Source organism: Amyelois transitella, chromosome 21 (assembly GCF_032362555.1).
Source record: "Amyelois transitella isolate CPQ chromosome 21, ilAmyTran1.1, whole genome shotgun sequence".
Classification (NCBI taxonomy): Eukaryota; Metazoa; Arthropoda; class Insecta; order Lepidoptera; family Pyralidae; genus Amyelois; species Amyelois transitella.
In genome coordinates, this window is record NC_083524.1 from 7,948,330 (window position 1) to 7,964,035 (window position 15,706).

The 15,706-nt window shown below is 37.2% G+C and overlaps 1 protein-coding gene across 2 annotated transcripts in view; it reads right to left on the reverse strand.

Annotated features, from left to right (window-relative positions):
* Positions 1–1,542: 1,542 nt before the first annotated feature.
* Positions 1,543–15,706, reverse strand: part of LOC106134841 (leucine-rich repeat-containing protein 24-like) — a 64,068-nt gene continuing 49,904 nt past the window's right edge. For both annotated transcript variants that reach the window (XM_060950451.1, XM_060950452.1), the window contains exon 2: positions 1,543–3,400. In XM_060950451.1, coding sequence (XP_060806434.1) covers positions 1,611–3,400 — 1,790 coding nt within the window. In that variant the 3' untranslated portion in view covers positions 1,543–1,610. The remainder of the gene's footprint in view (positions 3,401–15,706) is intronic.

Sequence of the window (15,706 nt, forward strand, 5' to 3'; positions counted from 1 at the left end):
ATTTCTAGTTATCAGCTTAATTGCCGTGTAGTTGCCGGGTGCCGTGTGGTTCCCGGCACTAATACCAAAAAAGAATAGGACCACTCCATCTCTTTCCCATGGATGTCGTAAAAGGCGACTAAGGGATAGGCTTACAAACTTGGGATTCTTATTTTTAGGCGATGGGCCAGCAACCTGTCACTATTTGAATCTCAATTCTATCATTAAGCCAAATAGCTGAACGTGGCCATTCAGTCTTTTCAAGACTGTTGGCTCTGTCTACCCCGTAAGGGATATGGACGTGACCATATGTATGTATGTATCAGCTTAATTGGTCAATTCATATTTCTCGCATTTGTTTTAGTTATATCTACCTTGGGTTGGCAGCCTGAATTCCGCACACGACCACAATTCAGGAATGATCTCTCTTTATATCAGATAGGTAAAAACATGTCTGACTTTTGCGACCCTGTTACCTTCTATCAATATATCATCTATTTATCAAAAAGTCATTGACTAACCTAATATTTACATTTTAATATACTCTCAGATTGTCAAATAACACTGCAAAGATAAGTTGCACTCTTTTTATTCTCATAGAATTTAAAGCAACGATTTTAGTCAAAAATCTTATAAATACATCTATTTTATAACAAGCATAGATAGAAATGTACGGTAAAATACAAAATTATTACAAATTAAGCCGTTAGTGTATAAAATTAAGACAACGTTTTTGATACCAATTAACTACGCAGTTATTTTGGGCCGTGGGTATTATTGTTATAAGATGTACTCATTATTTGTTTTAGGGGTATTATCAAATTTTGTTTAGTCTATTAATTAAACCTCTGAGTCCATTTTCATACTTTTCATGTAATATTGTGCTAATTAAATTTGTATCCATTTGATCTTCGATTCAGGTTTAGACTTTAAAAGCTAGTATTTCAAGTTGGATTAATGCTTTTGTATTTAATATAATTATAAAATGACTGCGAAGCATATTGTCTATCAACAAATTTTGGGTTTCGTATACAATCAGTCCTAAATTCAGCTAAAATACTAACACAATCAAACATCAATAAAAATTATTCAAAAAGAATGAGTATTTACAATCTAAAAACTTCAAATTGATATGTAGGTAAGTAATTAATAACTGATAATAAGTATCAATTCAATATTTATTTTAAAAACAGTTGCTCAGATAATCAAACTACATCCCTTGTGAGATTTACATCTGACCCAAGCAGAAGTATTGCATTTTATCATCTCTGTAAAGTAATTGCAAGTAACGTGCGTTCAGAGTGTATGTATATAATTGAATCAATTTAATTCTTTATCACACAGACGTTCTAAAACTCTTTAAGAGCGCATCACAGCGAGTGGGATTGAGGCAGCGCCCTTAATTTTTTAAGTACATTATTATAATGTTACAAAAAGAAAAATACAAAATTAATATAAGACGAACAAGATAGGATATTTAGGGTATTTTATTAGGTTATGTTTATTTTTTACATCTTGTTTTGACTTTCAATTTTAATTTTCAATCTTACAACATCTGTATGATAAGGAACTTATCAATGTTGATATAAATGCATTTTCCGTTTTACAAAGTCACGCACTTATAATCTATTTTAAAGAGCTGTAAATTCAGTTGAAAAAGTAGACAATGGCATAGTTAAATTTGTGTCCGTTTCATCTTTCTTATTATCTACATTGGCACCAGGAAGAGACCACGTGGAACTACCTGCTGCAGTTATTCTAGGTCCCATATTATCATACGCTGATTTTAAAAAACATGTTCGACTCCGCCTTGGCAATGTAGCACCACCGCCAAGTAAGTCTGGGTATTCATTATTGTGGCCAGAAACTTGAACTGATATGAAAATATTGCCGTAAGGCGCTGGTAGCGCAAATTCTGCAGGTGGAGGTGGGAAAGAACCAGGAGGACCTTCTATTGTTATTTGAACCGGTTCTAAACATCTCTGAGTGTCTTCACTATCCATAGACATTGATCTGTCCAACATTTCAAAGCCGTAAGAGGATGAACCCAAATCGGCACTAGTTCGGTCACAACTTGCCGCTATTGAAGTATCTAGTAATTTCTTCTCTTGATCTGTGAAGCTTCTGCTCGGTGGTACTCTTCGGTGTTGCGTTTTCCAACAGACACACGCTGCAATAAAGCCTAATCCTGTCAAAGCTAACAAAGATCCAGCTATCATAATAAACGAGGAATAGTCTGGAGGTACACGAGCTGTAGCTGTCCGTGCTTTAGGTAAAAATAACGTTAAATATGCCGAAGACTCACCTACACGACTTTTGGCACTACATTTCCACTCACCGGATAATTCACTAGTCACGTTTGATATGGTCACGTTAATCCACTGAGCACTTTTGTTTATATAATCGTCTCTATATTCATCAAAATGGTCCAATTGATACCTATAAATAAGAATATCACTGTGTCTGCTGGTACTGTTATGAATTTCAATATGATGAAAGGACCAGTTCACAATCGGTTTTGGATCACCTCTAACAAAACAACCGAACGAAATGTCTGCACCAGCTTCCGTTCTTATAACTGTTGGACTCGTATATGCTGACGGTGGACAAACCATGTCATTTCCCTTCAGACTTCTCCATGAAATCTGCGCTTTGTTTTCGGGACCTTCGCAATATACTTCTTCATTCCCAAGGTTGCTATTTAAAAACCATTCGTGGAACTCTCTTAGCCTACAATCACAGTACCATGGATTGTCTGAAAGTGTTAAAGTCTTTAGAAGTGGTAAATTAAAAGTGTTTCGATGGAGATACGAAATTGAATTCTGCCGGACATGTATAGTTTCCAATGCCTGTAAATGTACGAAGGCAAATGGGTGAATAGTCTGGAGTTTACATCTAACTAATTCTAGTTTCTTCAAATGTTGAAGTGGGGGGAATTGCTCAGCTACTAATGTCATCAAAGGGTTATCATTCAAGACTAGTAGCCTGAGACGGTCGTTGCCTCTGAAAGTGTCAGGGGAAAGTTGAAACAGTTCGTTTTGGGATAGGTCCAACTCGACAAGTATCCGAAGTTCCCTGAATGCGTCCGGATGCAGCGAGCGGAGGTTGCTCGAACTCAAATTCAGCCGTTGCAAGTGCAATAATTCTATGCTCGCAAAGGCGTCTTGTCCTAAACTCTTTAACTGATTTCCGTGCAAGTCTAGAACTTGGATCTCGGTCGCCAAATGAGGAAGTTGTTTCAGTCCCGCCGAGACGCACGAAGCCGTTTTCTTGCCAGACGACCATTTGCAATTGCACTCCGCTATATTCGCGCAGTTAAGCCAATCGCTTCCAGTGTAATTTATGAAGAGTATCATAAGCCAGCACCCATTGCGGAGTGCTCGCATGCCCATTTCATATCTTGATTTTCTCGTGCGAATACCTGTAACAAAGCAATTTTATCGATCAGTATGGATGTAAATGTTTTAGAAGAGCAATTAATGCGAGTTACATAAGTTAGTTTGTATCTATGTTGCCTATCTCCGTACGTGTTTAATGAAGATCAGGCACGAGATATGGAGTTGTTTAATTACAAAGGGTGTGTAAGGTTGTCTTGACTGAGACAGTATTTGTATTAACGTCTTCAAACTCGCTAGCGGTTTGTGGTAGGAAGTGGATCTTTACGATCTTCAGTTTAATGTGTTCGAGACAAGGGGAAATTAATATTGTTAAAGTTATAATCTGTGAACGGTTACGTATACAATGTATTAGAGTTAGTATAGTTAAAAAAATGTTATTAAGGGTAACATAGTGTTTATTAGAAAGTGTTGTAAGTATAACTTCATTCCAGTTAACTCCTAATTGAAACTGGAATGATCAAGGAAAGTTTTACCACACTACGGACACATGATATATGGCAGTAATTTCCACGCACACATACTCACAATAATACGAATGCGACTACATACGGTGCCGTGTGGTTCCCGGCACAAATACAAAAAATCCACTCTATCTCTTTTCCAAGGATAAAAGGCGTTCGCAAAAGGCGACTAAGGTATATGCTTATAAACTTGGAAAACTTTTTTTAGGCGATGTGCTAGCAAGCTGTCACTTTGCAGCAACAAGAATTCAATCTCATTTCTATCATTAAGCCAAACAGCTAAACGTGGCCTATCAGTCTTTTTAAGCCTGTCTCTGTCTACCCCGCAAGGGATACAGGCGTATGTATCTAAATAAACGTTAAGGCTTCTATTATGATTATATGGTCAGCCAATCAGTATTTCCCAAATATTATTGGTCCTAAAATAATTTTTCGATTAATGAATAATTTTAATACTGAATGAGTTATGGCAAATTTGGTGCCTCGTGGAATTTAGATGAACAAAGCACAAAGAGAGTGTTTTTATGATCACAATGTGAAAATCCTCGTGGGAATACGTGGGAAATAGCTTATTTTTACCATTTTCAGTACAAATTTGAGTGAAGCAAGTGACCACTCCATGTGTTAGCACTTCATTTTCTGTGTTGAAACTGGGACGGAATATCTAGCGAACTTTAACTATACTGGCCACATCCCAGTTATCTAGACTTTACGACTTCTATCGAATTAATTGGATCACGATATAAGTTGAGCGAGTTTGTATCGGTAACTCACAGTAATATTAAACTTTAACGTTGTAACTAGGTGTCTTACTAAAAGAGAAAGATTAAATTATAGAAAATTGAAGCCCTCTATGGCGCAGCGGTAGTACGCTTGTCTGGTCTGTGACATCGGAGATCCCGGGTTCGAATCCCGGCCAGGGCATGATGAGAAAATAACTTTTTCTGATCGGCCTGGGTCTTGGATGTTTATCTATATGCCTATTTATTATAAAATATAGTATCGTTGGGTTAGTATCTCGTAACACAAGTCTCGAACTTACTTCGAGGCTAACTCAATCAGTGTAATTTGTCCCGTACTTATATATTTATTTATTTGAATTATAGAAAATTAGCTAGTAGTAGTAACATATTAACGGTTAGTTAGTATATCAACGGCTTGTATAGATTCTATAATATATACAAGCCGTTGATTACAATAATGATGTTCATACCTCAAAAAAAAAGTGTAAAGTTTCAGAACGCAGTAGGATTCAAACCTGTGAATTTTGAAAAGGGCACATTAAGTCCTACTAGTCTACTAAGTACTACTCCTACTAGTACTAGTCCGTGTGGTTCCCGGCACCAATACAAAAAAGAATAGGACCACTCCATTTCTCTCCCACGAATATCGTTAAAGGCGACTAAGGGCTTACAAACTTGGGATTCTTTTTTAGGCGATGGGCTAGCAACCTGTCACTATTTGAATCTCAATTCTATCATTTAGCCAAATAGCTGAACGTGGCCATTCAGTTTTTCAAGATTATTGGCTTTGTCTACCCTGCAAGGGATATAGACGTGACCATATGTATGTAAGTCCTACAATTTAACTGCCCGCCCACCAAGGCCTATTACGTCATGTCGTCAACCAGTAATATCGTTTATGACGTGCCAACATGGCGGCTGGGCAGCGGTAATTCAAAGCTAATGATATTAGGCCGCTGATGGCGGGTACAGCGCTAGTTTGTTTCCCATTGCTCCACTGCTTCGTCCCCAAAATGAGATAATTAAGTTTTTTCTTTCTTTAATGCCGATGATTTTTAAGCCAGTTAACCATAAAGGGGAATAAACAGGGGGTTTACCATAATGCCTTGTAGCAGTATTGATTCAATATTACTTTTGAAATTTGTACCATGACTATTAGAAAACAATATAATAAATAAATAAATATATGCGGGATTTTATATTATACAGATAGAGTTAGCCTCAAGGTAAGTTCGAGACTTGTGGTACGAGATACTAATCCAACGATGCTATATTTTATAATAAATACTTATTATATAGATCAACATCCAAGACCCAAGCCAATCAAAAAAATTTTTTGATATAAAAATATTAATATTACTTTAAGCATACATTTCTTAGCAATTTTGATGACGTCACAACGAAACGTTCATTCAATTTCGAACCATGAGCCGTTATTTGACAAGTAGTTATATTTTTACGTTAATTTATGCGATCTTGAAAAAGTTGGTCAGATCCTGCGTATCACTGAGAAGAAAATACTACGCTGGACGCTCGAAGTTTTAACGTTAGTCTTCATGTCAGTGACATAGCTGACAAAATGCAAGAGAGCTAGAAATCTCTACGTCATCGTTTTTTGCAATCGTACAGCAAGAGTACAGACGGAGAAGGAGTAAAAGGAAGTCCTGTGAGTAGGAATAGTAAGTACACAATAGAGACCTGCAAGGAGAATTAGACGAATGACGGAAAGAGAAACGTTCTTTAAGATAGGAAGGAAAGGCGGGATTAAAAAAAGTATTCAATAGTGCCGTGTGGTTCCCGGCACCAATACAAAAAAGAAAAGGACCACTCCATCTCGTTCTCATGGATATCGTAAAGGTCGACTAAGGAATAGGCTTACAAACTTGGGATTCTTCTTTTAGGCGATGGGCTAGCATCCTGTCGCTATTTGAATCTCGATTCTATCATCAAGCCAAACAGCTGAACGTGGTCTATCAGTCTTTTCAAGGCTGTTGGCTCTGTATTCACCGCAAGGGATTCAGACGTGATTATGTATGTCTGTATAATTCCAGTGTAATATTAACTAGTGGCGTTAATTAGACCAGTAATATCAATATATCGGTAAACTAACATCTGCTAGGCTGATTGATGTAATTAACTATTGTGGGCTGTGTGAACTACCAATGTATTATTATTATATATTTTATCTACCTACATACAACCATACTTCGTTGTTATCTGTTTTTATATAAAAGTCTAAAAAACTAATTCACTGACCACGAAATCTCAAAAAGTACTGAGCCAATAAAGATGAAATTTGGCAGGAATGGATTCACGTCTACTGAAAATGGGTTTTGGATATTCCCATGGGAACGAGAGATTGTTTGTTATTAACATATTTGTTTTTGTTTCTACCGAATTAACTCAAAAACTTAACATTTACATTACGGCAAAATGAATACTGATTCCTTGTATTATTATTATATGCTATTTATTTATAAGTGTTGTAAATATTGTTGTGAAATAATTTAAGAAATATATTTAGAACCTCCCCCTTTTCTGATGTCGGTTTAAAAGGGGCCCAAACTTATCTAAAAAATCTAGAAATGGCACCATGTCGCCACACTGAGCAACGTGTAACGAAATAACTCCGGCCTAATTCCGAAGATCGGTTCAAATACCGGGAATTCCGCAGATCCGCCGATGCGGAGTCAGGTACGCTTTTCACCACTTTTTTCATTAAAACCCTACGGCCAACAAAAAGTTGGTGGCGATCCGATTCCGATATCAGCGGATTTTTAACCGTGGCAGTGGTAAAATGTCGAAAATAAGAAACCATAAATTAAATCAATCAATTTGGCTAGACGTCGCAAAAGATGATATGCGTGCTAATGAGCCAGGACGCCGAAAACCGGACCAAATGAGAGATGAGAGAGATAGAAGTGAGAATCAGATATTACTTCAAATATTTCTACAACAAACTAAAACAAAAGTCCAAATTTTACCGTGCCAAGTCAAGTTAACTTTAATCTGAAACGACATGAGCCCCATAAATCGAGTCCGTACTATTCGATTTCTGCTTTCGTCGATGAAACAGAAGAATCGAGTGCTCGAATTCTTATCACGAATATAGTCGAGGAGCCAATGGTCCGTGCTCTAACCATATTAATGTTCGCTGCAGTGGAATCATCCCCGAAAGAGATGGCCTATTTCAATTATATACCGGCGTCTCGCTCTTGGCATCTTTCCAAGGTACGGTTGATTTAATTTAGCATTTACTAACCGGCCTTAAAACGTGTAATGAAATTTTACATTGAGTGAAGGTTTCGAATCGCTCCTGGACTCAGTTTAATTATATTTCGCGTGAAGGTAAATTCATTGAGTTAAAATTTCGTTGTCGAAATACTGAACGTTGGAACTACGTCTTCATTTTTTGTTATTTGACTTTGAAAAATATAAAGGTGAGTTCAGATTGTGACATGATAAACACTATCAATTGAAGCGGAAGGTTAGAGGTTAGAGAATTAATGGTTACCCCCCTGAAATTATATTTTTTTGTCAAAATTAATAAAAATATAATGGGATATTAAATAATTGTACTATACAATATTTTTCTTCATTAAAACAATACTAAAACGTTTATGTTATCCGCACAATCAAATAAGAGAAAATATATAAAAACATGTTATCTAATAATAAGCTCTCAAACTTTAAGCCCCATATCTTTGGAACCCATTCGGGTAGACTAGTCGGCTTACATCTAGCGGAGACTAAGTTACCGCTAGACCCATATATCTTCATTGTATGAGCACATATTATCGTTATCATGTCTTTATAGAAAACGGGACCGATAGAGTGTGAAAGAGATAAAAGTTGTATCAAGATAACCTGACAAGTGCAAATCATAGAATTAAAAATTATTTAGACAATGCCTTAGGAATAAGTAATTCCTAAGGCATTGTCTAAAATATTTTACCCAAATACCCAAATAAAACGTAGATAATAATATAATTTCATTAAGTCATACTGAGCTGAACGTGGCCTTTCAGTCTTTTCAAGACTGTCGGCTCTGTCTACCCCGCAAAAGAATATGGACGTGACTATATTTTTATGTAGATAATAAAATAGGTACCAACTGATATTCTTAGGTCAGGGGTTCAGTGGAAATAATTTTGATTAATTTTGTTATTTTGGGAACGTCACCAGAATTGCGGACAGACGGAGAGACAGGTGTAGTACAGTGCTTACTAGATGATTACTCGATCGAAAGACTGAAAGTATAGGGCAAAGTTAAAGGCCGAAAAAGGACCTTTATCGATCCACTGGACAGGCCTTATTTAAAACGCTACGGATTTAACCATGAATGTGTATTCGCAATGCCTACGACCGGCAAAAATGGAAGGGAAATCGTCTAGATAGCTGTTCTCAGGAAATGTCTAAATAAACATCTCTTCGCTTAAACCCTGCGCAGGCACAGACTACTCTGAAAGTGTGTCCAGCATCCTGACTAAGGGCCCCACATATTTGGTGTCTTTCGAACGTCGCACACTATGGCAAAAACCGAAAACGGCGCAAACAATTCAAAAAAATTAAATCGAATTTCAAGGTACCCCATATCAATATTGAAGAACTTCGAACCTCACCCAGTTCTTAACTATCGATAAGCAAACTAAAGAAAAAAAAAGAAGAAAGACGTACAAAGTCAGTTAATATAAGCTAACTAGCTTTTGCCCGCGGCTTCGCCCGCGCAAATGTATTTTAGATTATAAGGATATGCCATAAAATTTCACCCATTTTTTAATCCCGTATCGTGCGGGACTGTTTTAAGTTAATATTTGATTTAAATTCATAATGGCTTCTCCCGTCTTGTCCCGTCTCTTCTCGTTCTGTTCCGTCCCGTCTCAAACTGCTGTGTCTCGTCCTGCCCCGTCCAGTCCTATCCTGTCCCATCCCATCCTATTTAGTGCCATCCTGCTTTCCGCAACTGATACGATTTTTTTACTAACCAATATTTAAGACTTCTCGCACTTCGACGCCCATCAGAAAACGAAGTTTCATACAAACTTCCAACCCTCATTTTTCGCCCTTAAGATGCAGTTTTCAAAATCCAATGTTTTAATGATTATTTCATACTAACCAAAATTTAATTCTAAAATTTCATGTGCCCAACGTTAAAATTGTCGAAATTTCATACAAATTTACAACCCCTATTTCACCGCGATAGGAATGCAATTTTTTAAATCTTATTACTGTATTCGAATTTTTTACGTCTGTCAGTTCGTTTGTCCGCTCACCCATCCTCCTGTCACCAGGCGTGTCTCATGATAGCTAGACAGGTGACATTTTCACAGATCATAAATTTCGGTTGACGTTAAAATAAAAATACTAAAACTACCATACACATAAACATACCAAATTTCATCAAAATCGGTCTAGATAGGCTGTAAAAGCGGAACGATGATTCACCCCCCTTTAACTGTTTTGGAGGTTATTTTTTGAAAAAAAAAGTAGCCTATGTTTGAACGCTTATCTTAATCTATATGCATTTCAAATTTCATTAAAATCGGTTCAGCGGTTCAGGCGTGAAAGCCGAACGATGATTTTCATACAAACTTTCACCCCACCCATTTGACTTTTTTGGAGGTCGATTTTAGAAAAAAAGTAGCCTATGTTTGAACGCGTATCTTAATCTATATGCATTTCAAATTTCATTAAAATCGGTTCAGCGGTTCAGGCGTGAAAGCCGAACGATGATTTTCATACAAACTTTCACCCCCCATTTGACTTTTTTGGAGGTCGATTTTCGAAAAAAAGTAGCCTATGTTTGAACGCGATTCTTAAACTATATACATATTAAATTTCATCAAAATCAGTCCAGCGGTTCAGGTGTGAAAGCGGAACGATGATTTGGAATACTTTGGGGGTCGATTTTTGAAAAAAAAAATAGCCTATGTTTGAACGCGGGTCTTAAACTATATAAATACCAAATGTCATCAAAATCGGTTCAGCGGGTCAGGCGTGAAAGCGGAACGATGATTTTCATACAAACTTTCACCCCCCCATTTCAGTATTTTGGGGGTCGATTTTTGAAAAAAAAACGTAGCCTATGTTTGAACGCGGGTTTTAAACTAAATACATACCAAATTTCATCAAAATTGGTTCAGTGGTTCAGGCGTGAAAGCGGAACGATGATTTTCATACAAACTTTCAATCCCCCATTTGACTATTTAGGGGGTCGATTTTTCAAAAAAAACGTAGCCTTTACTTGAACGCGGGTCTTTAACTATATAAATACCAAATTTCATCAAAATCGGTTCAGCGGGTCAGGCGTGAAAGCGGAACGATGATTTTCATACAAACTTTCAACCCCCCATTTGACTATTATGGGGGTCAATTTTTGAAAAAAAAAGTAGCCTATGTTTGAACGCGTATCTTAGTCTATATGCATTTCAAATTTCATTAAAATCGGTTCAGCGGTTCAGGCGTGAAAGCCGAACGATGATTTTCATACAAACTTTCACCCCCCCATTTGACTATTTTGGAGGTCGATTTTCCAAAAAAAGTAGCCTATGTTTGAACGCGATTCTTAAACTATATACATATTAAATTTCATCAAAATCAGTCCAGCGGTTCAGGTGTGAAAGCGGAACGATGATTTGGAATACTTTGGGGGTCGATTTTTGAAAAAAAAAATAGCCTATGTTTGAACGCGGGTCTTAAACTATATAAATACCAAATGTCATCAAAATCGGTTCAGCGGGTCAGGCGTGAAAGCGGAACGATGATTTTCATACAAACTTTCACCCCCCCATTTGAGTATTTTGGGGGTCGATTTTTGAAAAAAAAAACGTAGCCTATGTTTGAACGCGGGTTTTAAACTAAATACATACCAAATTTCATCAAAATTGGTTCAGTGGTTCAGGCGTGAAAGCGGAACGATGATTTTCATACAAACTTTCAATCCCCCATTTGACTATTTAGGGGGTCGATTTTTCAAAAAAAACGTAGCCTTTACTTGAACGCGGGTCTTTAACTATATAAATACCAAATTTCATCAAAATCGGTTCAGCGGGTCAGGCGTGAAAGCGGAACGATGATTTTCATACAAACTTTCAACCCCCCATTTGACTATTATGGGGGTCAATTTTTGAAAAAAAAAGTAGCCTATGTTTGAACGCGTATCTTAGTCTATATGCATTTCAAATTTCATTAAAATCGGTTCAGCGGTTCAGGCGTGAAAGCCGAACGATGATTTTCATACAAACTTTCACCCCCCCATTTGACTATTTTGGAGGTCGATTTTCCAAAAAAAGTAGCCTATGTTTGAACGCGATTCTTAAACTATATACATATTAAATTTCATCAAAATCAGTCCAGCGGTTCAGGTGTGAAAGCGGAACGATGATTTGGAATACTTTGGGGGTCGATTTTTGAAAAAAAAAATAGCCTATGTTTGAACGCGGGTCTTAAACTATATAAATACCAAATGTCATCAAAATCGGTTCAGCGGGTCAGGCGTGAAAGCGGAACGATGATTTTCATACAAACTTTCACCCCCCCATTTGAGTATTTTGGGGGTCGATTTTTGAAAAAAAAACGTAGCCTATGTTTGAACGCGGGTTTTAAACTAAATACATACCAAATTTCATCAAAATTGGTTCAGTGGTTCAGGCGTGAAAGCGGAACGATGATTTTCATACAAACTTTCAATCCCCCATTTGACTATTTAGGGGGTCGATTTTTCAAAAAAAACGTAGCCTTTACTTGAACGCGGGTCTTTAACTATATAAATACCAAATTTCATCAAAATCGGTTCAGCGGGTCAGGCGTGAAAGCGGAACGATGATTTTCATACAAACTTTCAACCCCCCATTTGACTATTATGGGGGTCAATTTTTGAAAAAAAAAGTAGCCTATGTTTGAACGCGTATCTTAGTCTATATGCATTTCAAATTTCATTAAAATCGGTTCAGCGGTTCAGGCGTGAAAGCCGAACGATGATTTTCATACAAACTTTCACCCCCCCATTTGACTATTTTGGAGGTCGATTTTCCAAAAAAAGTAGCCTATGTTTGAACGCGATTCTTAAACTATATACATATTAAATTTCATCAAAATCAGTCCAGCGGTTCAGGTGTGAAAGCGGAACGATGATTTGGAATACTTTGGGGGTCGATTTTTGAAAAAAAAAATAGCCTATGTTTGAACGCGGGTCTTAAACTATATAAATACCAAATGTCATCAAAATCGGTTCAGCGGGTCAGGCGTGAAAGCGGAACGATGATTTTCATACAAACTTTCACCCCCCCATTTGAGTATTTTGGGGGTCGATTTTTGAAAAAAAAACGTAGCCTATGTTTGAACGCGGGTTTTAAACTAAATACATACCAAATTTCATCAAAATTGGTTCAGTGGTTCAGGCGTGAAAGCGGAACGATGATTTTCATACAAACTTTCAATCCCCCATTTGACTATTTAGGGGGTCGATTTTTCAAAAAAAACGTAGCCTTTACTTGAACGCGGGTCTTTAACTATATAAATACCAAATTTCATCAAAATCGGTTCAGCGGGTCAGGCGTGAAAGCGGAACGATGATTTTCATACAAACTTTCAACCCCCCATTTGACTATTATGGGGGTCAATTTTTGAAAAAAAAAGTAGCCTATGTTTGAACGCGTATCTTAGTCTATATGCATTTCAAATTTCATTAAAATCGGTTCAGCGGTTCAGGCGTGAAAGCCGAACGATGATTTTCATACAAACTTTCACCCCCCCATTTGACTATTTTGGAGGTCGATTTTCCAAAAAAAGTAGCCTATGTTTGAACGCGATTCTTAAACTATATACATATTAAATTTCATCAAAATCAGTCCAGCGGTTCAGGTGTGAAAGCGGAACGATGATTTGGAATACTTTGGGGGTCGATTTTTGAAAAAAAAAATAGCCTATGTTTGAACGCGGGTCTTAAACTATATAAATACCAAATGTCATCAAAATCGGTTCAGCGGGTCAGGCGTGAAAGCGGAACGATGATTTTCATACAAACTTTCATCCCCCCATTTGAGTATTTTGGGGGTCGATTTTTGAAAAAAAAACGTAGCCTATGTTTGAACGCGGGTTTTAAACTATATACATACCAAATTTCATCATAATCGGTTCAGCGGGTCAGGCGTGAAAGCGGAACGATGATTTTCATACAAACTTTCATCCCCCCATTTGAGTATTTTGGGGGTCGATTTTTGAAAAAAAACGTAGCCTATGTTTGAACGCGGGTTTTAAACTATATACATACCAAATTTCATCAAAATTGGTTCAGCGGTTCAGGCGTGAAAGCGGAACGATGATTTTCATACAAACTTTCATCCCCCCATTTGAGTATTTTGGGGGTCGAATTTTGAAAAAAAACGTAGCCTATGTTTGAACGCGGGTTTTAAACTATATACATACCAAATATCATCAAAATTGGTTCAGCGGTTCAGGCGTGAAAGCGGAACGATGATTTTCATACAAACTTTCAATCCCCCATTTGACTATTTAGGGGGTCGATTTTTGAAAAAAAAAGTAGCCTATGTTTGAACGCGGGTCTTTAACTATATACATACCAAATTTTATTATAATCGGTTCAGCGGTTCAAGCGTGAAAGCGGAACGATGATTTTCATACAAACTTTCAACCCCCCATTTGACAATTTTGGGGGTCGATTTTTGAAAAAAAAAGTAGCCTATGTTTGAACGCGGGTTTTAAACTATATACATACCAAATTTCATCAAAATCGGTTCAGTGGTTCGGCCGTGAAAGAGGAACAGACAGACAGACAGACAGACAGACTTTCGCATTTATAATATTAGTACGGCCAAATAGTACGGCCAAATATCATCAAAATTGGTTCAGCCGTTCAGGCGTGAAAGCGGAACGATGATTTTCATACAAACTTTCAATCCCCCATTTGACTATTTAGGGGGTCGATTTTTGAAAAAAAAAGTAGCCTATGTTTGAACGCGGGTCTTTAACTATATACATACCAAATTTTATTATAATCGGTTCAGCGGTTCAAGCGTGAAAGCGGAACGATGATTTTCATACAAACTTTCAACCCCCCATTTGACAATTTTGGGGGTCGATTTTTGAAAAAAAAAGTAGCCTATGTTTGAACGCGGGTTTTAAACTATATACATACCAAATTTCATCAAAATCGGTTCAGTGGTTCGGCCGTGAAAGAGGAACAGACAGACAGACAGACAGACAGACAGACAGACTTTCGCATTTATAATATTATATATATATATATATATATAGTACGGCCAAATATCATCAAAATTGGTTCAGCCGTTCAGGCGTGAAAGCGGAACGATGATTTTCATACAAACTTTCAATCCCCCATTTGACTATTTAGGGGGTCGATTTTTGAAAAAAAAAGTAGCCTATGTTTGAACGCGGGTCTTTAACTATATACATACCAAATTTTATTATAATCGGTTCAGCGGTTCAAGCGTGAAAGCGGAACGATGATTTTCATACAAACTTTCAACCCCCCATTTGACAATTTTGGGGGTCGATTTTTGAAAAAAAAAGTAGCCTATGTTTGAACGCGGGTTTTAAACTATATACATACCAAATTTCATCAAAATCGGTTCAGTGGTTCGGCCGTGAAAGAGGAACAGACAGACAGACAGACAGACAGACAGACAGACTTTCGCATTTATAATATTAGTACGGATACGGATTTTATCATTTCTTGATGTATTATTACGTTTTATGTATTGGATTTTTGTGTTGTTTGAATATACATAAGTAAACATACACTAACAAGTTTAGTACATATACCATGCTCTAAATTCGTTAATTGATTTGTTAGCACAAATTAGGGTCTCCTGCCTCAGTGTGCGTCGTCACCTTGCTAACGCCTACGCGACCTGCGCACGCATGATGAACATTATCGCTAAGTCGACGCCTAGTCAACGCTCTGACCACCTGAAAGACGCCAAGCATGATAGGGCTGTAAGAAGATTATATAGCAGGTTCGCTTATATTTATTCTTCTTCTTAGTCTAGAACTGGCCGTAAATTATCAGAAAATATTTGACGTTATTCCTGTTTCCTCCCTGTGTGGAGCGTAAGGTACATCTTCGCCGTAAGAGTCGACAATC